Source organism: Cystoisospora suis (genome assembly GCF_002600585.1).
Source record: "Cystoisospora suis strain Wien I chromosome Unknown contig_1767, whole genome shotgun sequence".
In the NCBI taxonomy this organism is placed as follows: Eukaryota; Apicomplexa; class Conoidasida; order Eucoccidiorida; family Sarcocystidae; genus Cystoisospora; species Cystoisospora suis.
Genome location: NW_027154567.1, coordinates 1 through 26,074, shown reverse-complemented (window position 1 = coordinate 26,074; position 26,074 = coordinate 1). Strand labels below are relative to the sequence as shown.

Genomic DNA, 26,074 nt, shown 5'->3' with positions numbered 1-26,074 from the left:
CACGCAAGTGACCGATGTACCCGGACGCGCAGGTCACACGCTTGATACGCGAGTGAGAGCGTTTGCGGGGCCACAATTCACCGAGTGCGCCAACTGAATGCCGCAAGCGAGCACGGCCGTGGTGTCCCGGTAGACAAGCTGCCCCGATACCGCCTCGCAACTACTCCGCAGTAGAGGCAATGGTGCCGGGGACCGCTACGATCTACGATGTGCGGGGGACTGTGGTAGCGGATGTGCTAAGCAACTATCAGCAGCACAACCAGTGAATGCCGCCAAAAGGAGACTCGCGCCGGTATGAAGGTACATGTACCAGGGAAACGGATGCCGAAGACGCGCGGCCGGCGCATCACCGAAGTACCACTTCCGCTTACCTTACCGTTCGTTGACTACGCTGTAGGCTACGCCTACCAGTGACACGTAGGCAGCCCCCCTCTTAGCTTCGAGGCGACTCAGAAACATTGACCTAGCCAGTCCTTTTCTTGCAGAACGGGTGGCCAGAAAAAAAGCCCATGCAGACACACTCATCAAAATAAGCCGTGATAGTTCCCTCCTTTTTGGAGGTGGGTACCTGTGGCTATACACACGAGCAATACGAGGCAAAGTACGCCTGCGGTTTGAAAATTTTCTGCGTTCGTCTCCGCGAGCACCCACTCTCTTCTAGTGTACCTCGCTTTCACTTTGAAGCCCACATTGTTCCACTCCCACACCTGCCACACTGTCCAGAGTGCCGTTCTACCTCTACGTCCACTAAATCACGAGGCTCTGCACGTTTTGCAGACTGCTTGCATGAGCCCACATTACTTTGTTCCCTAGCACTTCACTACGCCAAGGTGGGCTTCCTTCACCGCTGACTTGGCAGTGACGTTCGAGGCACCTGATTCTTGGCGGAGAGCCGAGTCCAGTCTCGAAGAGCAGGGCGGTCCTGTACCATCTCGAGCGACGCGAGCCTGAGCGGGGTGGACAGATGAAGGCACGCTCCTAGTGTGCTTTAGGGGCCACTGTGGCCGTTTTTCGGGCAGGAGCAGGTGCTCCGCGAAGAACAGGAACAGTTTTCGAGCGAAAAACCGCCGTTCCGAGGGAATGTTTGGGCCGTGCCGCGACTGCGGAAGGCAGACGAAGTCCGCGGGAAGCTGGGACAGCAATGACACACGTCGAGCCACAGCAGAAAACCTGAGGCCTCGCCACTGCTGGGAACTGCGTAAAAAAGCTGAGGGATATACTTAAAATATCAGATGCTTACTCTTACAGTATGTCTAGCCAAGGGTGAGCAAGCTGGTGTTTCCCTACCGGGCTCAGCTGTGGCACTCCGATAAACACGACATAATTGCTCAGCGGCAGGACCGCGCGACAATGGATAGCGTGCGAGGGGGAGCGCAGCTGCAAAAATACTTCCCTTGTTGAGCTAGCGAGAAGACTTACACTTCTTCTACCGGGGAAACGTATCAACAATGACAACCAAAGAAAGCAGCCAAGATATGAGCACCTGCCTTTTTTCTCGCCCCATTTTCACTGAGAACTACCTGCCTGGCTCTCCTTGCTTTCGAGAAGAGACTCGGTTCCTCACGCTCCGTGAAAGAAACCAAAAGAAACCAAGAAGTGAGACCGGACAGTGCAGCTGTGTACTCTTCGCTCCCCTTTGAAAAAGAGGAGCACACACACTGCGTGCTTCCAGGCAAAGTTCATCGATACGCTGCCGCAGATGGTGTCAGGCCTGATGGCTTACCGCTTGTTGTCCTGGAACGGCTGCCCGCACTTGGACAGACGAAAGGCCCAGCGTTGTCGCTGCCTGTCGCTCGGAAATGTAGTGATGCCTTCTATGTCTACAGACTGTGAAAAGAGCCTTGTTCAATCCGGAGGTTCCAGACGCTTCCCTGCCTCTCCCCCGCTGTTGTATACAGTCACAAGCATCCCTGTGTGCCGGTCTGCCGGTCTCTTGTGTAAGTGAAGTCTCACGAATACTACTAGTACTATTAGCAAGCAACAAAATCGACCGAGGCCTTACCTGGTGTTGTATCATTTTGTCAAGAAGTACGAGACTATGCTGCATGTGAACGTTTTCGTCCAAGTAACCGTGGAGGAGTTTGAGTCGGTGTTTTGTGGGCTCCAAGAAATGGACATGACGCAGGACGCTGCTTTCCTGATATCCGGCAGGGTTCAGATGAGGAAGCAATAAGAATCGCTCCGTGTAATGGGTGCTGTACAGCTGATACAAAAACAGGACAAGGGCGCCACGAGAAACGCAGAAACCCGGATCAGGGGGGGGGGCGAGGGGCACACGCCCTGACAAAGAAAGTACAATACAGTCCGTCCACAGTGATTGCAAACAGCTGCGGCTCCGCCATACACACTTTATCTAGCTCGGCCTTTACAACCTTTCCTCACAGCCAGACTAGCGCGTGGAATGTAACATACCCTCCTCTCTACCACGCTACGTGGTGAGGGCCATAACGTCGTCCTTCATACGTACAGATTTATTCACCGTCCTAAGACTAGTGCTTGGAGACAGAAACACATATTGTAGCTAATACAGCACTCGAAGACCACACAAACTGGAAGTGAACTACAACCCATACGGAGCGAGTCGTTCCCCGAGGGTTGCACGCAACCATAAAAGAGACGGCATTACTGGAAATCGATCCCCTCTGCATCTGATATGATGCGCCAGCGGGAAGCCGTCGAAAAAAACAAGGGTACGACAACACGTTCTTTTCATTCAACAATCTCGTATGAACCTTCTTTGCTTGCTAAGCAGATGCTACGACCGGAGCACCGAGCGTGGAGCGTGGACATCATGGTAACGTCTAGATATCTCCACTGTTAGTTTCGGTGAAACACACAGACATGCCCATGACTAGTCTTATCTATGCCAAAGATACTTCAGAGACAATCTTGTTTCATGCCGTACCTCCCAAGCAGTCACAGGCGCTGCACTCCAGCAACAGGTAAAGACGTCTGGATGAGTGAAATGAGCCATAGCCGCCAGATATCCTCCATAGGAAATCCCGTAGATTCCAACGCCAGTGCTGACCAATCCATCGGTCCCCACAACCGGCTGCTCGCCCTCATCTTCGTCTTCTCTTCTCGACAGATTGTCCTCGTAGCCGTCTTCACCTGACGAGGGAGTAAGCTTCGTACTATTTTTCTCTCCATTTTGTCGTGCCACTGTCTCTACGCCCTTTTGAAATAGAGTTGTATCTCCCCCTCGACCAGCACGGCTTCTTCCATCACCATTCGGACGTCTGTTTTCTTCGTGGAGCGAGCCCCCTGGGCAATACTCTGACCCGTTCTCACAGTCACTGTTATTGCTACCATTGCTGTCTCTGGCTTCACCCTGGCTTGGACAACCTTCTCTCGCACGTTTCTTGGTTCTCGCCTGAGACCTGTTCGTCTCTACACTACCGAGAGAGTTGTGAAGACGATTTGGTTCCAAATAGCTAAGACGACAGTACGGAACAGTTTCTTGTTCCGAGAGGGCGACGAGGCCTGCTTCATGGAGATACATGACAGCAGCCCGTTGGTCCAGGAGTTCGACTGCTCCCAGTCTCTTGTAGATTGAAGCCTTCTCAAAGGCTACGGTTCGGCCGAAAGATCCACGATTGTCGACCTTCACTACAATCAATCCTGCATGGACATGTAACCACGGAGAGCAGTCCTGTGCTTCTGTCTGAAACCTGACCGATGCTTCTGCCCATGCATTCAACTGCCCACTTACGCCATAGGAACCGCCGAGCGCACGGGAGGGTTTCGCCTGTAGCGCGATTAAGGAACCCATACAGAATCTGCCAAGCTTTGGCACGGTTTCACAAGATACCCGGAGAGGGGTAACACGATATCTGCCGATATACATATATATATGTATATACGTATCTGTATTATATACACGTATGTGCAACGTAGGCTACTGAAAAACTAAGCTGCGACACGTGGTCTTCTGAAAATAAGCAGTCCCACGCGCAACAGTGTCATCTGACTGTCGTGGTTCAACGCGAGCGCTTTCCGCAGACGGTGCTTACCCAGCCGGGCTAGTGTCTGAGCGCGCATGTCCATCAGCAAATCGAGGGAATCGACGACAAACTGCACCGTCGGGCCGCCATAGAGAGATACAACTGCGCGATACGGGCCTGAACAGACATAGAGGGCAGCCGTGCCAGCAGATCAGCAATCGGCAGATCGACAGCTGTAGCTGGGGTCCTACGGGCATGCTGTGAAGGTAGAGAAACTGCCCGGTGACCGGTGTAGACGCATTCTTGCAACGCGGTAGGGTAAGCATAACCGTCAACAACAATGCGACACAGTAGACCTGCGCCTACGACGTTCTCACTCATTACCCGCCGCGACGTGCCCACAGTCCGGCTGTGGCGCTGACACTCCCTAAGCATAGCGTACAACTAGCAGCGCAGCTGAGAAAGTTGGGGTCAAACCTCTACTCTGCTTCATAGTAACACGCCATCTGAGTATTCCCTCGGCACTCCGAGGAGAGGTGTCGATGGGACGTGTTCAGGTAGCCACTTTATCTTGCATGTTTGCTTAGAAACTGAATTGTTGAACTCCTAAACCAGAGTTATCTGCAAGAATACAATTGGCGAAACAATCCCTAGGTGATTCAGTGTAGGACAAGCTGACAGGCTCCGTGAGTTTTCGGTTAACCTTGGCAGGAATATGATATGGGTAAACATGTACAGAGGATGGTGCATGTTCATTCGTACACTCCTACCTGGGCACACCGCTCTACTGTTCAATAACTACACGTTCACGGTGACTTGCCTACTAGATCCACATCTCAATATACGTCAGTCTTCTATGAATCCATGTACTCTCAGATGATAGTGTACTGTATCAGCATTTCAGAAACCCGGCAGAATGAGATTACGTACTCTTTTTTATGAAGAAACCAGAGTATGTAATCTCACTCTACCTAGGTTTCGTAGTGGTATGTCTCGTACCCTGTCTCATAGAATCGCCGCCGGCTGGCATGAGAGCACATTCCAAAGACGCGAAGAGGAGAGAGAAGATATTTCTCATAGGCACGCGACCCCATAGGAAAGACAACAAAGCGAAGTATTGTATTCACAGGTACTCTACTTTTATGAATCCCTCTGGCGTAATCTCTCCATTCATCGACGCACCAGGGCCGTGCACGGAAACGCGGGGACGGTAGTAGCAGCCGAAAAGCCTCACACCGCCGTGTATAAAGTCAAAAGGAGTAGGGGTCACTAGAAGCCGAGCGACCCGCAGGTATAGCCTCTGAACTTGCTGGAATTCATGAAGAACCTGACGAAGAGGAAAAGCAGGACAGTACACAGCGCAAATGCAAGAACCGCCGCGTCGTTCCTAGATCCCTCCCGGCAAGGGCTACTCGGGATCCCTGCCGGTGAAAGCCGCAAGGTGTGAAGAACGTAGAGAAAAAAGCATGTCCACTTTTTGATCTCCACACCTTTTCGTACTTGGCACAGCAACCGTTCTACCAGTGATCAGTGGGAACCGACAGGTGCTACTGTGAGCGCAAGAAAGAACATCGCGCTGGAGAGATCAAGGCTTGCCTGTAGAGATACCCGGGATAGACGGTATGGGTTTTGAGATGACATAAGACTCACCTGTCCCCCTGCTGCAGAATCTTCATAGACATATACTAAATGCTCGGTATCCCGAAGTAACGGAAATCGCGGATCTCCACCGAGATCTACGAAAGCACTAGTGGCGTCTGTTCCATGCTCGTCGTCCTCATTACCCTCACGTTTAGTCTCTTCTTCAGCGATGACACCTCGCTCGTTTTTCCGTTCTTGCTGTGGCCTGCGCTTTGCCCCCTGATGCTCAGTCTTCTTTCGCTTAATAGTGTGCTCGATCTCAGCAGGAGAGCTCGAGGCGTTAGGAAGGGCGAGCTGCCGATCATAGATTTCTCGACCTCTATGAGCAGCGGCTAACAAGGAGTAAAAGTGTGGTCTTTCGGGAGAATCAGGCTCATGCTTGTGGCCAAGTGTGGAGTCCCAGTCGGGATAATAACGGATCCTGAAGCAAGAAATGAAGTGAATGCTCGAGGGCGGTGTTGTCGCCTGATTAGTACGACCCTTGCCGACTTCGATTCAGACCCACAAGAAGATGCGAATACATATGTCCGCAGGTAAAACTAGGAATCTACTCGTCCGGGAAGAAAAGACATATACAGAGATACTTTCATTCATTCGGTTTTCGTCTGGATTATGAGGGTATACCTCCTCCCCATATGCACAGACCCAGACGTGGATGCATACAGAGGCATCAACAGATTTCATGTACGCGGAGACAGGAGGTGCAATCACTATAAGATAACTAGACGGGAGTGCAGGAAGACGCATGGTGTCCATCCGTCCAGTTATAGCTCAATGTTCACATTGAGGAGATACACATACGCATGCATCTATACACCTAGGCAAAATACCAGAAGTAAACCGCAAGTACGACAAGAAAGTCTGCACCTTCTCAAAAGACGGGTTTTGTTCAACAGTCCCCGTCAGAAAAAAGGGAGTGATGTACGCACCGCCCCTCCTTGGGATTCCCACGAAAAGCAGATCACACAAACGATCCCGTCTTCAGAACAGACTTGCCTGATCTACGCGCCCCCCGCAGTACTGATACGTGGCGAGAAACAAACCCCCTCCAGCGTTTATGCCTTGTAAAAAAGGTGTGTCTGTCTTGCTAGGAGGTGCTGACGGGTGATGCTCATGTCTATGAGGACCACGTGTGCTTTTGCAGTTTCCCGCGCTGTCAGATGAAAGGCGATCAAGGCTGACTCACCACAGCTGTCGGGGAGACACACGGGAGTGATGCTGATGAACCACGAGGGGATGCTTGTCGCATATAGTCATGCTGTGATGTCCTTCGACAAACGGGTTTGTTAAGAAAGCCCACGGCTCCTCTAGATCCCGGATCTGATACAGAAGACAAACAAGAGATCCTCACACCCAAGGAAGTTACGAAGTACAGTGGACGGGCTATAGTACACTGTAGCGACGTCACTACGGTGGAACGGCGCCTCACCAGTCCTTTCTCGAGAAAAAGAGGATTGGATGAGAGGGGACACTTTCATACCCTTAGTTCCCTAGGGAGATGGATGGAGGCGATGAACTGGCTAGCTAGTCTATACAAAGCCAAGTACCGTACAGAACGCACATCAAAGTGCCGGTCACAACAACATGCTCGAGCACGCGTGACCAACTGGCGGGACGCCAGCACCACACCCATCACAAACTGATGTTCTACTGATAGGCTTAACTTCGATGCTTGAGATTGAAAGAAAACGCCTTATCCTCCCCGGTTGCTCGGAGTGAGAGCCCTGGAGCCTTTCAGAGACTTTACCTACACCGTCTGGAGTAGGCAGTCCCTGAGTAGGTCGATGGTTCTGATGCTTACACTACTTAGGCTACTATCTTCCCTACCACGCGTTACTGCTAAACTGCATCCACACCATGCCTTCACTTGCATTAAGCTTCCGGGAGTGTGCACTTGTACACCCGCCCGAAACTCCCATAGTGATTGCATGCATTCCTTCGCAAAGAACACCATACACAGGCAAAAGTAAAAACTCCGTTACTCAAGCAAGCTGGTAGCACATGTTGTTCTTCAGCGAAAAGGAGAGGCGTTTGTGGACATCCGACCAGTGGGCGATCATCTATTCACTCACCTCAATTCTCCATTTGCCTTTCTGACCCCAGAACTTTCCTTTTATCCTTCCTTGCTTATGTTCTCGTGGGTCGTTGGATTTCCTTGCTTGCTGTCTTTGTCCTACCTCAACCTCACCCTTGCCAGCCCCTCGCATATCGTGGCAGTCCTTTTGCAGGTCAGCCAGTTCACTGTCGGGAGGCAGGCGCGTAATGCACACATGGCGTGAGGTAGGAGAGTCCTCAAGATGATTCGCTGCGAAAATCACGTAACGATGACCTGAAGAAGAGAATGACGGAGAAGTCGGTGGTGATAAGACGGAAAGTAGACGTACAGGAGAAGACCCGGAAGCCGAGGAGGAACAGGAGGAAACACGAAAAGAAAGGCCAGGAAGAGACAAATTCTAAAAAAGGGACAGAATCAACAACACACTCAACGATAGAAATCAGCATCCAAAAAGGAAACTGCGACTGCCGCCTTTTTTTTCGGCAAAGTGATAAAGAGAAGTCTTCGTAACCGCTGCCGGCTGAGCTGCCCTTGATCTTTTCCTGCCCGTGAAGCTAGCTCGTAGTGAAGTGAGAAACACCGTGAAAGCTCTGGTTGAGAAGGTATGAGATCTACCTGTTTTGCATCAAGTGTGGGATCACATGGTGGGCGTGTGACGTAGAGCGGACAAGGGGGGACATCCCTAAATCGAGGCCCTGTACTTCAGCGTATGAATCTTGAGAATGTTGGGGTCTCTGAGCCATTCTTTTTAAGGGGAATCTACCTGCCCCAGCCAGTGAGCTGCCTAGTCACCACGAGTATCTCCCTACCCCCGCCCCGCCCTTCCCCTCGGAAGTGTCACTGCTGCCTGATTTACATTCAGTACGCTCTATTAGCAAGACTTGGTCATATCCGGATAGAGCACATGAGGCAAGCAACTGCATAGAATTTACTAGCCTGGTTTTCAAAACTGAAACTGCTGCACACTGTGGAAACTGGTAGTTTCTTAACACAAGACGTTGCATCCCCTTCCCCAGTATACGAAGGCGTAGTAAATATCCGGCGGCTGTATTGTGACGGACTAAAGGTGCACACCTACTTCTCCCTATAGAAGAATACACACAGGGACGTCGGGATGGAAACACAAATGGGTCGCTCAAGATAGACGCCAAACGAGTAGCTCACTCTGCCAGAAGATAGCTTGTGTGGTCGACACACACCTTATCCTCCCAAGTTATAGAAGAGCGTCACCAAGAGCCCGCCAGCCACGCGACACTCACCTGTAGATACAGTTCATTGCAGACCTTTCGTTCGGCGGTCCAGGTATACCACAGAGATTTACCGACTTGATGGAGATCATCGTGCAGGTTAATCCAGTATTGGGATCGCTCCGTGAAGCATACCACACATCGAAGTTTCTCTTCTCTCAGTTCGCATTCCTTCTCCTGCTCACTCTCGAGATCCTGTTCGTTTTTGCCTTGGCTCCCGCTTCTTTGAAAGTCGGACGGCAGCCAAGGGAGTGCGGCACAAATGCGGATTTCCTGCTGTAAACGATTCTGCAGCTGGAGAAGAAGAATCGGCGGAGGGGACGGGTCCTTGGATGAATCTAGCGTGGCCGCCTCTCCGATCGATAGCTGAATAAAACCACACACCGGCGCCCTGCACTACATCATCTCAGCCTTGATGGCGGGGGGTCGTGGTGGTGAGATTGATTCTAGGACAGTGAATGTATTCACTAAAGACGCGAGTACTTCTCAAGTGCCAGCTCGCAAATCTCTGAAGACAGAGGTAGTCTCCTAAAGACATGGCAGTGCGTATTCGCGCTCTGCACTCATGCGAAGGTGACCACTCAAGTACAAGTGTGAAAAGACGGGTCAATCCTCTTACCTGCGTCTCACCGCCAGTTGTATTCTTCGGCCTGCGAAGCCCTGCCTTTGCCACTCGAACCTCGTCGTTTGTTAGAAGCTTCAGAAGCACTACGTCTTCCCACCTTTGAAGACACATCCACTGCACCCGTGCGACGTAAAAGTCGCCTTTCCAGTCATCCACAGGCAAAGAGATAAAACGCTCCTTCGCGCCTATCCGGAATGGAGTGAGCGAAGAGAAGGTGGTTACTGACGCATTGTTTTTTGAGACAGGCTCTGACACGGAAGAACTAGAAGAAGACGGTATACCGGAACCTGACTTCAGCGGACAATGGCATGGGGTTGAGCAGCGTGCACAAGCGACGAGAGGACCGTTCAGGGAGAAGGGTTCCGACCCCGCCGCGAAAGAAGCGGCAGTAGGAGAGTGTCCACAGCAAGCACCATGCAGATCAGAGTCAGAGGAAGACGAAGAAGAGAGAGAAGCGACAGGCACCTGTTTCTTCACGATAGAACCTGATGCTGCAGCTTCCTCTGCAGCGCGACAGATCTCAGTCGCAGAAGGCACCTGAGAAGAGATTCCCAAAGAGTAGAAAAAAAGAGGTCGAGTGCATTAAAGTCTATCTCGATCCTATCTCCCAAGCTAGCGGGTGTGTTACCTGATGCATTTGACCTGACAGAGAGGCATTCACTTATGGGATCCGACACTGTGCTTCCGCGATGGAAAGTTTCCACCCGCGAAAACCACAGAGAAAGAGGTGTATGGAGAGACACGGAAGAACGGAAAACCAAGATCGGTGAAACCGACTTCCGTGCATGCAGACCTATATACTATATACCCGTATACACGATCCACTAGGACTCATAAGATGACTCATCGAACTGAAAGAACACCCGAACTCGAAGCGACGCTGGGCACAGCCTAGAGAACGCGACAGCGGAATCAGGGCAAAGGAAGGACGAGGCAACCAGGACAGGAAGAGACAGTTGAGTTGAAAAAGAAGCCTGCTATAGAAAAAGCTAGAGATGAAAACTTCCCTTTTCTTCACGGACAGCCAGACACGATGGACGTTTTTTTTTTTTCAGTATCCCAGTAAAGTAACGAACGACTGCCAGGGTGTCCATACATTCAAAACGGAGTGTATCCGAGGAAGACAAACATCTCTCACCTGTACAACTCCCACACGTATTCGCACATTCTGCAGTCCTGCAAAGGGGAAATGATGTTTCTCCTCGATTAAGATCCCCTCAGTCTCAATAAAAGGTCCTCTTGCATGTGTCGCGGATTTCTGGGTTTTTTGATTCAGTTGCCTAAGGGCCTCACTTCCCTTCACACCACCTTCCGGTCCTCCGCCCTGTAGTTCTGTATTTTCGTCAGCTAACCTTCGTTCCCGTCCTTCATCGTCACTCCACTCCTCGTCTCCTGTCTCTTCATCGGTTGGTGTCCTTTCTTGTGCAACTGACTGCTCTCCTGCTTCGTTGCGCTTCGCGGAACCATCCGAGTTTTCAGTATCTGCCGGCTCCATGCCTCGTGAGTCGACTGACGGACACTCCGAGGTCTGAGCATAGTTATACTGAGGAATCCGGACGCGCTGAAGGCAGAGTGGAGGGATGTGACCTTCCTCAAACTGGCAGAAGGCAATGAAGTTGCCGCATGGAGACCTAGAAACGCGTATCAGCAGACATGGCTGGACTCCTTGTATGGACATTCTCTGTATAAGCGGTCATGTGTCTCTAGCACAGTGCACACATGCCTGTGAAAAACACTCCAGACAAAATCATGTATGGACACAATATGGTAATGCCTATCTCAGCCGTCTATCATGAAAGCGTGTGTACGTGATTACGGGCTTTCTCGCTCATTTTTCTTCGTGCTGACAACCACACGCAAGAGTGACAAGACGCTTTCTTTCCTTTTCGCAAGAGTCTCCAGCATCGCACAGGGGAGCTCCCGCGGAAGTGTGCAGTCAGCGGTCGTACTAGGATAGACCAGGGCAGAGGCAAGAGATCGCAGATGAGCAGACTCATTTTAGACATCCCAGGTGCGCACGCTCAACGTGGCCGCTGGCACTAGACTGCATTTGTCTCCCGAGTTCCCAGTGGTGACAAGAGAAGCTGAGATTCATCACTGAGGCGCGTGAGCACATGAATCTCTTTCGCCAAGCACAGCTACGCTACGCCCTAACCTACCCTATCTATATAAGAATCTGCAAGACAGCGCGATCTGTATCATGCTTTATCGATAGCTCTGATCCCCCTAAGGAAATATACGTCTTCACGCCCTCGCATGCACATCTACGCTTGTGTCTCCTTCTCAAAAAGAAAACTTCCGTCCCGCCTTTCCCCAGCCCTGAGTATTATGAGCGCCGGCTCGCTTACCACCAGTACCCCGTCGTACGGAACATTTCCTCTTGAGCCACGTATTCTGCTAATCCATTAATCACCTTGCCTTCTCTGCCGCTTGTCGTTAACATACACACACCATCATTGAGTCTTTCCGTCGCTGTCACACCCCCGTCCTCTCCAGTTGCAGAGGCTTTCTTTCCGGCGTCGTCGTGCAGCCTAAGCAGGTTACTAGTTGCACTCTGTCGCGCCGCCCTGGTTGTCTTATCCAGAGCATTCTTTCGCTTTAAGGCCATTACATGAATATCCTGGCCATGCACAAAAGCAACTCGCGATGCATCTGGAGAAAAAGAACAGTCTAGAAGACTCTTCCCACCCTCTTTTTTCCTCGGTAACACGAGCTTGACCTTACCGAAGGCGAAGCTGCGACCGGAAGGGTGTATAAATGATGAAGCTTCACCAGTCTTCTTTGTGCTGCTGGAAGTTTCATTCATGACTAAATCTCTTTCTCCTGATAATGCCACCGATGAGACCACTCCGCAGTCAGGCCCTGTAGACATCTCCTCCGGTGTGTTACTCGGTGCACCTCCTCCGGAATCATTTTGTGCTTTTCGCTTTCCAACGTGAGAAGATCTCTGCCCGCCTGCTTCATCGCTACCTAGGAACTCTGTCTTCGATCTAAGAAACGTTTCAGGTGTTAAAGCATTCGTTGCCAAGAACTGAGGAGTGCCCCCTACAGACGACCCCTGCGTCTGTATTGGTCGGCTCTTCTGTCCTTCCTCAGAGTCCTTTGATGCACCGAGGTCTGTGCCAGCTGACTGAGATGTTGAAGAGCTTCTACGACACGGAATTGCTGCTGGCTCATCGGGTTGATGTTGCTGGCGAACGACCGACTCGATTTTCGTGAAGTCATCATAGACCCATACACCGGATGGATTTGATAGGAGAACCATTTTACCTCTTTCACTCCAGGAGTACCGGGTAACACCCAGACATCTCCGTCTCTGTCGCTCATTCATTAGTTCCTCCTCTAGACTCAGTTTAGACTGTCGTGGCTGAATTGGTCTGGCTTGACAAACGGTAGTACCTTTGCTATCAGCACTACTAATACTGGACGAGGTTCCTGAGGACGAACCGTTGGCCGACAAATTGTTCTCATCACACTTGGTAGGAAGTTGTCCCTTGTCGGAGCACTCGGCACTTTCATCAGACAAATGAGCCTCTTCTCCCCCAGTGGCTTCTGCTGCAGCGGATTTGCATGACGTCACACCAGCAGCGTTGCGAGGTACGTCTGCCCTTGGTTCTTGGTCTCCGTCTGGCTCTTGATTACGTTCTCGTTCAAATGTCTCTGCGCCGTGCTGCTGGGCTTCCTGGCCTGCAGTTGCTGCTTGCGTCAACTCTGTCTGACGGCAAAGAGCTGCACTCTCAGGATGCAGATCATCCGGATGCACCAACAGACAGCCACCGTTGTTGAAGTAAAACCTATCACTCGAAGCGGGCTCAAAACGCGGATAAGCACGCGAGCTCGCGGGAAGCGAGGAAACCATTCCAAGGCACGCGTGCACAGGTGGAACTTCTCCTTGAGTGTAGTCGGCCGGCATTGGAAACACTGGACTTCGGAGTTTGTCCTGGAGGTCAACAGGCAAGCGCATCGACCGCTGTGACACCACGCTCGGTGTACTTGTCTGCCCGGAGGCAAGTGACGAAGTGGAGGGACTTGGTATTGAAGAAGCTCCAGGTAAAAGAATGGGGGAGCCGTACAGGCGTTTGAAGCCGCGCTCTGCACAATCCAACCAAGTCAGCCAGACAAACGAAGAACGTTCCCGGTGGGAGGGATAGACAGTCGAAGTGCCATTGTCACTTTGTTCAGAGAAATACGGGTCGGACAAATCACTCCCAAACGCAATGCCGTCGATTGCTGAGGAACAGCCACCATCACTGGCGAAGGACCAGAACGCGTCTGTTTCTTTGGCATCCATCGCGATGTGACAACCATCTCAAGCATTCATCTCGGAGTCCCACCGATGACAACTGCCACAGATTGCGGCAGCTTCAGGGCAACAATGTACGAAAAGTTGGAGAACCATCACCAACTGTCCGTAGAGAAAAGCGAAAGCGGTTGTCTGACGCTGTACTGCAGAGCTGCCCCCGGGACGCTACGTCACACAAGGATCACGGGGCCTCGCTACCGCCACACCCGCTTCAAACACGTGCCAGTTTCAACAACCAGCGGAGACAAGGTCTGAAGAAGCGACAAGCAATCTCGGGGAAAGTACAGGCCAGCAAATAGGTGCGGAGTTGTTGATGGGGTAGAAGAGCAAACGCCTAGTGTCATGCGGTACTGCATGCCAGTCGGATGCAGCAGAGCGGTGGAAAGACAAACGGATCGTGCCTAACCTAGGAGAACACACAGGACTACACGGCGGGTTACACAACTGCTTATCGAAAATTCGTGAGTCCAAGGTAGGCATACTAACAGGAAAGCTAGTGAAGAAAACATCCTCAGGCGAAAGCTCCGGACAGTGTGTCTCGCTAGGGCACATACTCGCTTCTTCTCTGACGTAGAGCGAGACAGCTCTCACTGTCTTGTTGCAAAAAGACCCTGACGCCGAGCTCAATCCCCTGACCTTTTTTGGATTGACCAGTTTCTTCTTTAGCGATTCGCGACGGCGACACACTACCATTGATCGGCCTGTCTGCGGAATTCTCTCTGTATGATTATAGACTGCATTTAAGTTCTTTTCCCTTTCTTTGTTGGGGCACAACCGCGTCGTGCGACAACAGTGCCGACCGTGAACATACTAAGCATCACTGCCGCAGTCACGCTGACCTGCTACTTCGGCTGCAGGCTGATCATCCGGACACTTCTTGAGATGAAACGCAGCGCGCGCCTGCGCAGCTGCAATGGCTCGTGCTGCTACCGAGTGTCGCCACAGCTTGAGGCGGGTTCTATCGAAGCGGATCACGCGTACTGAGCCGACCGTTTCGTAAATCAGTATGGTCTCACCGGAGCGGACAAGACGGGGCAGCAGATCCACGCTGGTAGGGTGGGGGAGTTTGTGCTTGCTGCAGAGCTGCCCCTACGGCACAGTCAGGGCGTCTTACTTCAATGCACCTTCGCGTACACAGAGAGCAGTCAGACGCCCTGGGGCTCGGCACCCCTACTTGCTCTTGCTGCAGACGCCTACGCACTGCTGCAGCCCCACTAGGGATTCCCCCTCCTTCGGCTGCACCTGGAGGCAGGCTCACACGGCTGTTTCAGGTTCAGGCTGAATGCCGAGTGAGGGCCTCCAAGCTGTACTCGTGCATAAACCACGCTACGATAGGGCTGGATCATTGGAGGACGAGGAGGGCAATCTCCCCCTGATCGGTTGTTTCGAGTTTCTATGCCTGCTCCGTTCGAACCTTATGTACACGATTCACACGCAGGAAGGTGCTCGGCGGGGGCGCGCCAAAAGTTCTTTTGCAGGAAGCTGTCTCCGCACTGGGAAGGCCCGTTTACTGTTCTGAGATGCGTTAACGACCTGGCATATGTTCTGGACTTCTCGCCGTGGATGCGACTGCACCGTACGGTAAATACAGCATTTCCCGCGTCTGCCAGCTATTTTGTGAGCATCCGTTCGTAGAGACACCTCTTTTTTACTACGGGATTTTGTTTCCCGGTGCGATGGAGTCTCGGGACCGCTCTCCAGTCTGCTGGCAGCTCATAAGTGCGGCAGAAACCTTTTTCAGTTGAAGATGGCAGTTTACCGAGGATGCGAGACGAGCCTCGGAGGGTTTAGTGAAAAGTCGGCTCCGAAGAAAGGACACTCTCCAACGCCCTTGACAGCAAGAGCGTTGTATGGACACGCAACTCCAGCAGGACTGCAGTGATACGCTGGCGACAGTATGTTACTGTCTCCGCTCAACAAGAACGTGCTTGGTAAGTGATGAACGATTTGCTACTCCAAGGTGGTAATCCGCACAAGGCTTGACTTTCAGGCTAACAGAAACACACTCCGGGGCCGTGCCGACACGTATAAACGGGAGAGCGACATTGTTACCGGAGTCAGTTGGGTCCAGGGTTCGGGTTGCAAAAATTGTGAAGCAAAAAACGGACAGAACACGCGGGGCAACACAACACATCAGCCGACGACCTAATGAAAAGAAGCGAACAAACTGAACGGAGCTCTTGTTCCTTCGCCTGCCTACCGCTTCCTGTCCGGGGCCACCGGTAGTGCCACCGGAGGCACCCCTCTATTATTTAAGACAGAACTCCGTAGGTTCCTCATCCACAATTTACTCGCCCCCGTTGCGGGCTCCTCACCGAGCTCTAGCAAAATTCCGAACGGCGCCTAAGCTGATGGTAGCATCAGACAGGCCGCCACAAAGTAGCACACTGAAAAAAAAAGCCGTAGGTGTGCAGGTACATACAACCGGGGAAAGACAAATCAGTGTGGGACGCTGTGGAGTTGTGTTCTTTGCTGGTAAACGTACCCGGGTGGGAATGCAAGTGACGGGGAAATCTATACAAAAAAGCAAAGACTGTCAGCATCCCTCAGCCGTACTACGAACGTGAATGGGTCGTCGTGCAAAGTTTGGTGGCAGCGAAGCAGAGCCAACTGCGTTTGTCAGGCCAACAAGCGACAGACACGCCTTGTCAGCACGCCATCGGTCCCAGTGACACACCGAGCACGCAGCGCAGAACGCGAGCACCCCACCCTATAACGAAGTTCCGTTTTAACAGGATTTTGCTGAGACATCCTTCTCTTCAATGCTACAGCCGAGGCGACACCAAGCCGCTTTGCGCGAACCCCTTTCAGAACGCGGAAGCTTGCGGAAAAACATCCGCTGAAAGACGAAGGGGCCGCCAATGTGAAGAAAGAAGAGCTGTCTGCCAGACACGCTCTCGAGCACGACGAATGCTGACACTGTAAAATTATGTGTCTCAGTAACACTGCCGTGAAAACCTACACGGACCCCTCTGGGCAAAAACGGCACCCGGCCAGCTTGAAACTGACACGGTGTACGTGTTATCGCACTTCACTACCATAGTTCCCAGTCCCTGAAACACTTAAGCGTCACACCTCGCCTATGGAATAACACTCGTATGTGAATGTACCGACTACAGCACCGTTCGTACGAGCAAATCCATTACGGACCCGCCTAGGGCCCGCAACTGAGGGAAGCCGTATAGAACAGGGTATTTCCTTATGCTGTCAATCAGAAAGGCACAGATGGCAGGAGTGGTCTCGGCAACCTCCACCCACACACTTCAACAGAAATGCTCTGCACGTAGACACGCTCCAGGACTCGCAAAAAACCTATTCCCACACATTCCGTCCCCTGTAGTTAGCACAGGCCCGGCGAAAATCCGCCCTAAAGTGGAGAGTTTCCGGCCCGCGACTTGCCGCAGGAGCGGAAGGGCTCCTCACCATAGAAAGCTTCTGCCAGTCAGGCAAGAATTTTGAGGGCGGCCCGCCCGCGACACACGAGTTGCCTTTCCACCTAGCTTTCTGGGGACGTGAACGCCGGTGCAAATATTATTCACTCTCTCAAGAAAACCCGTCCGTGCTTAGTAACGACTCCACGTACATGACGCATCCACACTGACACCACCACCGCGTGAGATTCTCTTGAAAAGACTACTATTGCGTACTCGTTCACGAGGACCTGCTCAAGGAACTGCCGGTCAACTCCAGAACACAACACTGAGCGAAAAGACACATTCTCGACGGTTGAGCATGGTTACTCCCGACTGGGGTACAGTCTTGAAGGAGGACGCTGTCGTTCGGTCACCCGGGATCAAGGCAAAACCCCAGGCAACCCTTATTGTACTTATTGGCTCAATACTCTGCGAAATGTGATCGCGAAGAGCACGAGACAGATGATTGTTACAGTTTCTGCCTCGGCTGCTGGCACACATTTCCCCGGACTCCAATACATAGCTGCCTGTGCATGCGCCACTTCTTGTTTGTGCCCCTTCTGACCGACCATGTCACCGTATTTCTCTCGTCTTCACAGGAGAGAATAGACTTTTCGAAGAAGCGGCCAAGAAGGCTTATACCTCTCTCATACCCCAGCCATACTTACCCTCTCGATCTATTGCATCTTTGGTGTAATAAAGGAAGATTACTCCCCGAGCAGGAGTGTAGCCTGCACAAGCGTCCCCGCCGCCTAGAAAAGTACACGGACGCACCTCCTGAAAACGGCCTTTCACTGTGAGCGACAAGATGTATGCACTCTCCTCAGCCCTAGGCACCTGCAGAGGCAGTCCGACCGAACGAGCGGGTACATAGCACAGCGTGACAGCTACCATGCCGCTATTCTGCTAGAGCAAACATACGCAGTACAGCTCAGTAAATATTGTGGTCGCAGGAAGGACCTGAAGACTGCAGACTCACTCAAGCCTGTCAGGACTGTCTCGAGGCCGGCAATCCGCGTTTCATATCGCGTCTTGAGGGCTGTTCTTGGTGAACAGCACTGCGTTCTGTCTACCATCTTAAGATCCCACCTCTTCCTTTGATAACCGCCTAGAATTTCCTTTAGAAAATGATCGGCTAAGTCTGGTATCTGTGGATTCGCTGCTACATGATCCATCGACCGCGTTAAATCGTAAAGAAGTTGGCGGTGGACCAATTGCCGGATCGACAGGGACACCGGGCGAACCCGCCAGCGCCAGGAAACTCGAGCTTTGGTCGTCCAGGAATGCTCGCATCGACCGACGATGCTGACCCCAGCGGGTACGATCCTGTACAGAGGACAGAATAGTCACGCTGAGTTTAGCAACCGGTGTAACGAAGTACCTCACACACCTTACTGTGAACAAGTAGACCGACCACATTTAACGCACAGGCCCTTACCAGGCTCGCTAATCCTCCGACAGGAAAACCCACGCTCCGCACAAAGAGGGTGCACGTATAGGGGGTGAGTTCACATCCACGAACACACTCGTGAACAGGCACCTACAGGCCAACAGTGCAAATTTCCGGCGACGAGACATCACTGGAAACCAGTGGGGACGGATCCGCGTACTATGTCGGGCCCTGAAAACCTACTCGGGTTCTGCCCTGTGCGAGCGCTCACAAGCTACGGAAAAGAACCTCACCGGTTCAACTGCTTGCTAGCGACTACCTGCTGGGCAGGCAGCTCTGGACGCCCAGAGAGATGAGAATCATCAATGAGGACAGACAGCTCGACAGCTCAGAGAGAGTATACCCGTCGCGTGAAGTACAGAAGGACAGAAGCCCCAAACCGAAATTGCTGTAGATTTTCCATAATTTTCTTTCCTAATTAGCTGGCTAGAAGCAGAGCAAGATCAAGTACTGCTTCTTTGAGTTTCACTGGACCTTCTGTACGCTTGACAGAAGGAAACAAGCAGCGCATATCGCTTGTGAAATAACTGAGGAGACACAGTTATATGGTATAATACTCTGCGGCGCCCCCCCGACTGTACATAGGGCAAACTGGCACGAAGCCGTGTGAGGGTGTGACCTATATGAAGTGTGCGTAGGCGCGTACGCCTTCTTTATCTTGAAACGCGAAGATGTTCGAGAAATGGTCGGTGCGAGAGCGCCCAGTTACGTATCAAGCGTGGGCAATACAATAGCAAAACAGTACCTGCTCTGCGAAAGCGAAACCTCTCCATTCATTGGAGACCTTCTTCGGGACGACGACAACCATCTTCTGGCCCCCACGTGGTGCAATAACGACATCGAAGACGCCCTTAGCGATGCGCTCCCGAATGACGCAAGGCGCCGATGGCCGGAAAGTAACCTTAAAACGTATGTGCGTCAAGAAAAGAGTTGAAGAGGCCCTGATCTACAGCCACAAGTTGTTTCTTGCGGGTGTTTGCGAGGCACTCATGTGGACAAACACAGATCCCGTCCGTTTTCTCTGTGGACGTGTAGAGAAGTCCTTTTCTGTCTCTTAGAGACACGCATCTCCCCAGCATATGATACTACGGGGGAACACCGCTAGGACTTAAAACGACAAGTGATTCACCTTTTCGCGGCAACAAAGCTACAACTATCTTCTCCTATCATGCTCGAGTTTTGATCTGCGTCGCTCCTGTAAGGGATTTAACACGTATCTAGAAGTTGAAATGAAGACGAAGAAAACGAGCACACACACATTTCCAAAATCCTTACCTTGATGAACCAGATGAGGTACTGAGGCAGAAGGGCAATGAAAACAGCGAGAAGGAAGGAGAAGTAATATCGAGTGTCCTGATGGGTAGCCTCTAGAGCTCCACAGAGCTCCTTACAGAAGTCCGCCGGAAGACGAGGACAAATGACGAGAGAGAGAATCCAGAAAGCAAAGTTGACGAAGATCCCCAGCCAGATGAACCAAAACCAGGTATGCATGAAAGGCACCATAACCAGGTTGCATGCCTGAAGAGGTATAATAAATAACACGCGCGACAACAAGAGGAGAACGTGAATAGGTACAGAGGAATATGGAGTCGCACGGAGAGAACGTACAAAGAAAGAACTGCACCAACTAGTCTGACTAGACTAATGTGCTCGGCTTCTACAACAGTAGCACGAAACGTTTCTCTACGGCCGGGCAACAGATGAAGAGCGACCTAGCTAAGCAGATTTGAAAGACTTTGAAGAGAGGCACGCAGGGTCGTCGAACAAAGCACGCACAACCATACTATGAGTCTTTGAACGAAAAGTACTGAAAGGCAGCTACGGGAAGAAGTCAGGGGAAACGAAACCCCTCCGATAGTTTCAAGGAAACAAGTACCCTCACATAGGTAGGTGCGCTTCAGCGGCGTGCCTTCAAAGCCTCACTGTTCAGAAGGAAGGCGCAGCCTCTCCCCCTACGAGACAGCTCTTCTCCGTGAGCACGTGGGAACAAGCCAACCGAACATGGAACTCCCTTCTTTTGAAGACAGCCCGCAGCAAAACTAGACGTGTGGACTCTCGTCGAGATCTATAGTATAGCAACTCGTGAACCGTGAAACCTGCACTCCGAACTGGTCAGCAAGCGTCTCACTCGCGGAAGATTTCCTGCTAAGCCCTCTCGAGTCTACATACACTCGAGACGAACGACACACCCGTGGTCGCGACCTTCCTCACTATTTGAAGATATATACACTGCCTCACAAAAATGTCCCGCTCATTTCAGCACAGAAAGGGCTAACATGTCCTTGAGCTTTTCAGTACTCCACGTACCACAATGATACTCCAAAAAACGACGGAGCCCTCGTAAGCTAACGGAAAGGTAATGACGCCCTCAGCATTCGTGTATGTGAAGGCCCATCCCATGCCATAGATAGGAAAGTAGACCAAGGCAGCGGACGTATAGAAGCCAAAGATAAACCATTTCCAGAAAGTCCGAGAACCCGCAAACATGTTCACTCCTAACTCTGTGTACACAGGGCAGGCAGAGGAAGGAGAGCGGCACGCGACTGTTGGAGGGCATCACTCGCACAGCCAGAAGAAAAAGCCAGTGGCAGAAAAGAAGCATGAACGTTCGCAATGTTTACTCTCAACTATAGATCCCCTCATACTAGTGCAGCAGTGAGACATGACTATGAATGCTCTAACGGCCCATGTGCTTGCTCACTCAACCAATAGATCAGAATTAAGCAGCTATAGATATATGCTACGTGGGACAGTCAACGGCCCTTTTTAGTATATGTGCGCTTCCTTCCGCTGTTGTTCACCACATGTGGCACCGACACCGAAGATCGATATGAATGAAGTGCGTCAGGACATTCAGACTCTAACACAGTTGTTGACACCTCAGGACGTGTGAAACCATCTCTCTACCACATAGTGTCAACCCAGACAAAAAGCACACAGACGATGGCGAAAGAAAGATCGCCCGTTATAGGTCGTCTTCCCCTTTGCAAAGTGGAAAGGCAGCTCACTGCCTGCGTGGAGGCGCACCAGTGTGTCGTATCCTGTCGAAATGATGCTAAGTCTTTCAGAAACTCTCAACACCACGTTTCTTCTCATGCAGCAGCTCCTGAGAAGATTGAGGTCTTTAAACTGTCATCAGCGGGTGTTGATGAATGCCGTTGAGGGCGCCCGCAAAGACTAGTCGACTTACTGCTGAAAGCCGGATACAGGACGGGGGTCTGAAAGAGCACGTCATAAGGTAACTGACGGTCGAACACTGTGAAGAGCACGACCGGTATGCAAGTATAGAGGACGTTGTAAAGCTGCTTTAACCATGGGTTGAAGAGATCCGTTGCCGCGAAGACAGATAGGAATGCGAAGAAGAAGTCCGCTAGTCCGAACACAACATTCTTGAATATGGTCTGGTACATCTGGAACGCATTCCGACGTAGAGCCTCTCTACCGTGACAAAACATCAGGTTTCTCACGAACCTGCAGCCATTAGGAGACAGAGCATAGACGGAAAACGTACTTCAGAAGAGTCAGAAGCCACTCCGACAACCTGACTAACCAAGCACATAGATGCTGATCTAGACTCTCGTCTTCTGCCGTGAGCGGGGAGAACACAGGCGCGTGACAATTACCGAGATTCTACCTCGCCCTGTCCCTACTCGCTCCACCCATGTAGATAGACAGGGACACACCACGTATGAGCGCAGGACGGTGTGACGTTTCACAGACTCTCGTCCTCATGAAACACGTGAAAAAAACAGCTTAATGTTGAAAGGCAGTGCAGTGACTGTGGCGCAGTTGCTGCTGTGCTATAGATGTCACACCTCGGCTGCTTTCTTTGCAAGAGACCTGTGTGTCGAGCGGACCAGTTCTTACACCTGTACGAGGTCTGTACGTGCAGACAGACCTACGCTCCCGCTGTCTGATCATCTTGGTACAACGACACACTACGTGAAAGTCAGGCACTGCCCGACTCCGAGAGAACTTCATCGAACCTATGAACGAATATATATATACATATATATATATCGGAGTATGGTAGCTTACTTGAACTCTCCAATAGCGAAGTCTGCCGCTCGGACAGCCTGAAGCCCTTCTTTGCCCTGTATACCAACACCGACGTTAGCTGCCACCAGCATCCCTACGTCATTCGCTCCATCTCCAATCCCAAGGGAGACTGTGCCGCTCTGGTAACGTTTACATTGAGTCACCACTTCACTTTTTTGCTTCGGACTGACTCTGCACGCAATGACTGTTGAACAGAGGTTTGCCAAGCCAAAGAAGTATCGTCGATTCTCCGCAGTTGAGAGTGCATGCGTTAGAGCTTCTCCCGTGATGGTGATAGCACACCTGGAAGAAGGACGGACACCGCAGAGAAGGAAAGCGAGCGTTTTCAATATGCACAGGAACCTGAGAAAGAAAATACTGAGAGAAGAGAGTATGTCTTGTGCCAGCAACGGGGGGGACTGCAGAAGAAGGGCTAAAGAAAAAACCGCGACAGCATATACGGTACGCACACATGACGACTCCGATGTTATTCGTGCATTCTCTGACGAAGGTATAGGGAGTGCAGCGATGGAACTGGATTACGGACCCGGCAGTCGCGTCCAATATAGATACAGAAACTACGAAAGCAAATACCGATGTTTACTGCCTGTTTCAGTTGGTGCTATTCCACATTCCTCGAAGCAGCCCTAATGCTCCATGGAGATGTATGGATCAAAAGCCGGCCGATGGCTTCAACTGAAGATCTTGGGAATCATACCATCTGTCATCCCCCCCCCGTGGATGGCGAGGGGGACGACAAGTCGACCAAAAGCACAAGATCCAGATATACAGCACGGTGCACCCATGAGCGAATTTGTGGAATGTGAAGGCAGATAACAAAAGTTAGGATGCATTCGCTCGACCAGTGTGCGATGGCACACCGGTCGAGTGAATGCGCACGTGCTAGGGCACCACCCAGCTAAACTATTTGATGCCTACAATAGCCTACAAGAATCGATGCACTTACGCCTCGTAACCCTCGACCGCAGCCTCTGTCATGACCTCTGTCCCGGCACCCCCATTGACTTTTTTGCCTGCAATGGATCTTTCCCTCAGGCTTTCAGTTTCACGCTCCTTCTTGGAGGTAAGCGGAGCTTCGATCTTTGAGCCAAGCCTCCCACTGCCAAGGGAACTCCTACTGTGGAACTCTGTGCTCATTCCCCCTCGTCCCAAGTCCGCTCTTACAGATCCATGCTCTACAGTCGCCTGAACTTGCCTACTGCTTTCTGATTGTTCGTGATCATTGGCTAGCCCAGTGTTGTCTACATCTCCTTGGGTCGTTTTGTTGTCAGGGCTTTCGGGAGACGCTCCTTGTTCTAGCACGGGTGGCAGTGCCCCGCAGGGAAGACTGGGTCTTTTGCCGTCTGATTGATCGTTGGATCTTCGTAAGGAAGGAATAAAAGGCACTGCGTGGTCATCCTTCTTTTCTTTCCGCAGCTCCCCTGACGAACTAGCTTTCCTACTCCGTCGCGATCCTGACGTGCCAGCCCAGCTCATGCCTCCTTGAGATACGGTAGATGTGGGAGCGCTTGCTGGCTTCGCATTCCCCCGTGATCGACTTGACCTTGCCCTCCTAGTCTTGTCTTTTCCATTCTCTTCGCTCGACTTATCGAAGTGTTCAAGATATTCCTGAACAATATCCTCGACTTGTGCAGGTGATAAACGCTTGTGCCTCCGTCTGAGAAAACAAGGTACTCGAGACCAGACACGACGAGGTGGCGAAGCCTTATCACAACGGGGATGCCTCACTCGTTTAAAGCGCGCAAGAGGTGATGACGCAACACGGCAAACAAATACAGATATCTAACGGGAGATCACCACGTTCTTGAATTTATACCCACATATACATCGTCACCCTTTTGACCGTAGTATGCACAGCTGATGTAGAACACCTCTGTGTGCTATATGCGCGTCGCATTGGACAAATGGCGCGGAGGACGGCCCTGAGTTTCACAGTGAATGGACCTATGCCGTGTGACTCGACGGGGCTGCACCCCTGAGTGATTCTCTGGACTATGCGCGAAAACTCGTTAGCTCTTTTATATCACTAGGGAAGTCGGCAGCTCGAATGAATGGTTCTAATACGTCTTGTAGCCTTTGGATACGAAGAGAAAGAAATCTATACTACACCCGAGCAATTACATGCCAAAAAGTACCAAGGTATCGATTGTGTTCTCTCACCCAAAACAAACGTCCATGATATGAGGAAGACATATAACTGCAGGCATGCCAATGGAAATTGCCTTCATTAGAAGGAAGATCTGCCACAGAAGATGTACGAGGAAAGGACGTATCCAAGGTGAGCCTTACTGTTTTGGATCAGCTTTGACCACCTTCCTCTTGGCGTTAAATGTGAGAATCTTGACGAACTCCTCCCAGGGCATTGACGGTGGTGCTTGTCTTGCCTGCCTCGCCCGAAAAGAATCTGACTCCCTATGACAATCACACCCCAGAGTTACTATCATGTATGTAGATTGGGAGCATACTGTCTCAAGACACTTGTTCACTCAGCTCGCGTCTTACATCTTCTGGTGAACTATCGTTCAAACAAAGGAGAATTATGAGAAACGCTTCTACATACACCCCTTATACACATATCGAACTCCACAGTGCGTATGTATACCTGAGACACTGAGAGAAAAGAATATTCAATGATAATGAGGATTTCGAGTGTCCCTCTTCTCTCTGACAGTCGTTCTCCAGAGCTTTTCTCACACGGTGCGAAGAGAGTCACACATCGCAAAAACCATCCGCTCTCAAAGAAAGAACAGACCGATGAAAAGACAAGACTCCACTGGCAGGGGCGTGNNAAAGAAAGAACAGACCGATGAAACCGTGCTCCTAATCATAATCGACGCAACGGAATGCATGCGAATCCGACTGCCTGGGGAAGATCATTCGCTCAAAGAGATTGGAGCAAGTACTCTTTCAATCTCCCATCGTATCCTCATCTTTCCTTACCCGTCATCTTCAGCCTTCCCTCCTCCACACCTTGACCGATGCTTGACGGCACCAGCAAGACAACTCCCACATCGAGCAGATCCGCGTGCACCTCCAGATCCTCTGTTTCGACTGCGTGCTCCCCCTTGCTTAACTTGAGGACGCACATAAGCCGCACCACCATGCCCGCTGGTGCTGCGTGCTCGCACCAGGGTCTCTGACACATCAGAAACCTCTGATGGCCTGCTTTCAAGCTGAAGACAGACAACAAAAACGACATCATAAACTTCTTCCTGTTGATTCTTTGTCTCATAGGAAAATGAGCTGTTACAAACAGGTATGTGTACGAGTACCATTCACTTAGTTCCGCTCAGTGTCACTCTTGTTTTCTCAGCCACTTTTCTCGGGCAGAAGGGG

At 51.3% G+C, this 26,074-nt stretch overlaps 2 protein-coding genes across 2 annotated transcripts; both read right to left on the bottom strand.

Annotated features, from left to right (window-relative positions):
- Positions 1–304: 304 nt before the first annotated feature.
- On the bottom strand, positions 305–14,542 carry CSUI_003920 (dipeptidyl peptidase iv (dpp iv) n-terminal region domain-containing protein). Its single transcript, XM_068064115.1, has 12 exons — positions 11,862–14,542; positions 10,652–11,144; positions 9,508–10,050; positions 8,901–9,254; positions 7,658–8,038; positions 6,772–6,905; positions 5,595–6,006; positions 5,127–5,271; positions 4,014–4,121; positions 2,906–3,621; positions 2,003–2,203; positions 305–1,130 (listed from the first exon to the last, which is right to left on the bottom strand). The coding sequence occupies exons 1-12, from the start codon at positions 13,802–13,804 to the stop codon at positions 810–812; spliced, it is 5,751 nt and encodes a 1,916-aa protein (XP_067923908.1). The 5' UTR covers positions 13,805–14,542; the 3' UTR covers positions 305–809.
- Positions 14,543–15,825: 1,283 nt separating this feature from the next.
- On the bottom strand, positions 15,826–25,911 carry CSUI_003919 (phospholipid-translocating p-type flippase subfamily protein; the record flags this gene model as incomplete). Its single annotated transcript, XM_068064114.1, has 8 exons — positions 15,826–18,555; positions 19,425–19,580; positions 19,955–20,197; positions 20,987–21,222; positions 21,870–22,150; positions 22,718–23,020; positions 23,685–24,395; positions 25,679–25,911. Coding segments are annotated over 8 exons (2,412 nt in total), but the record flags the coding sequence as incomplete, so codon positions are not given.
- Between the last annotated feature and the right edge of the window lie 163 nt (positions 25,912–26,074).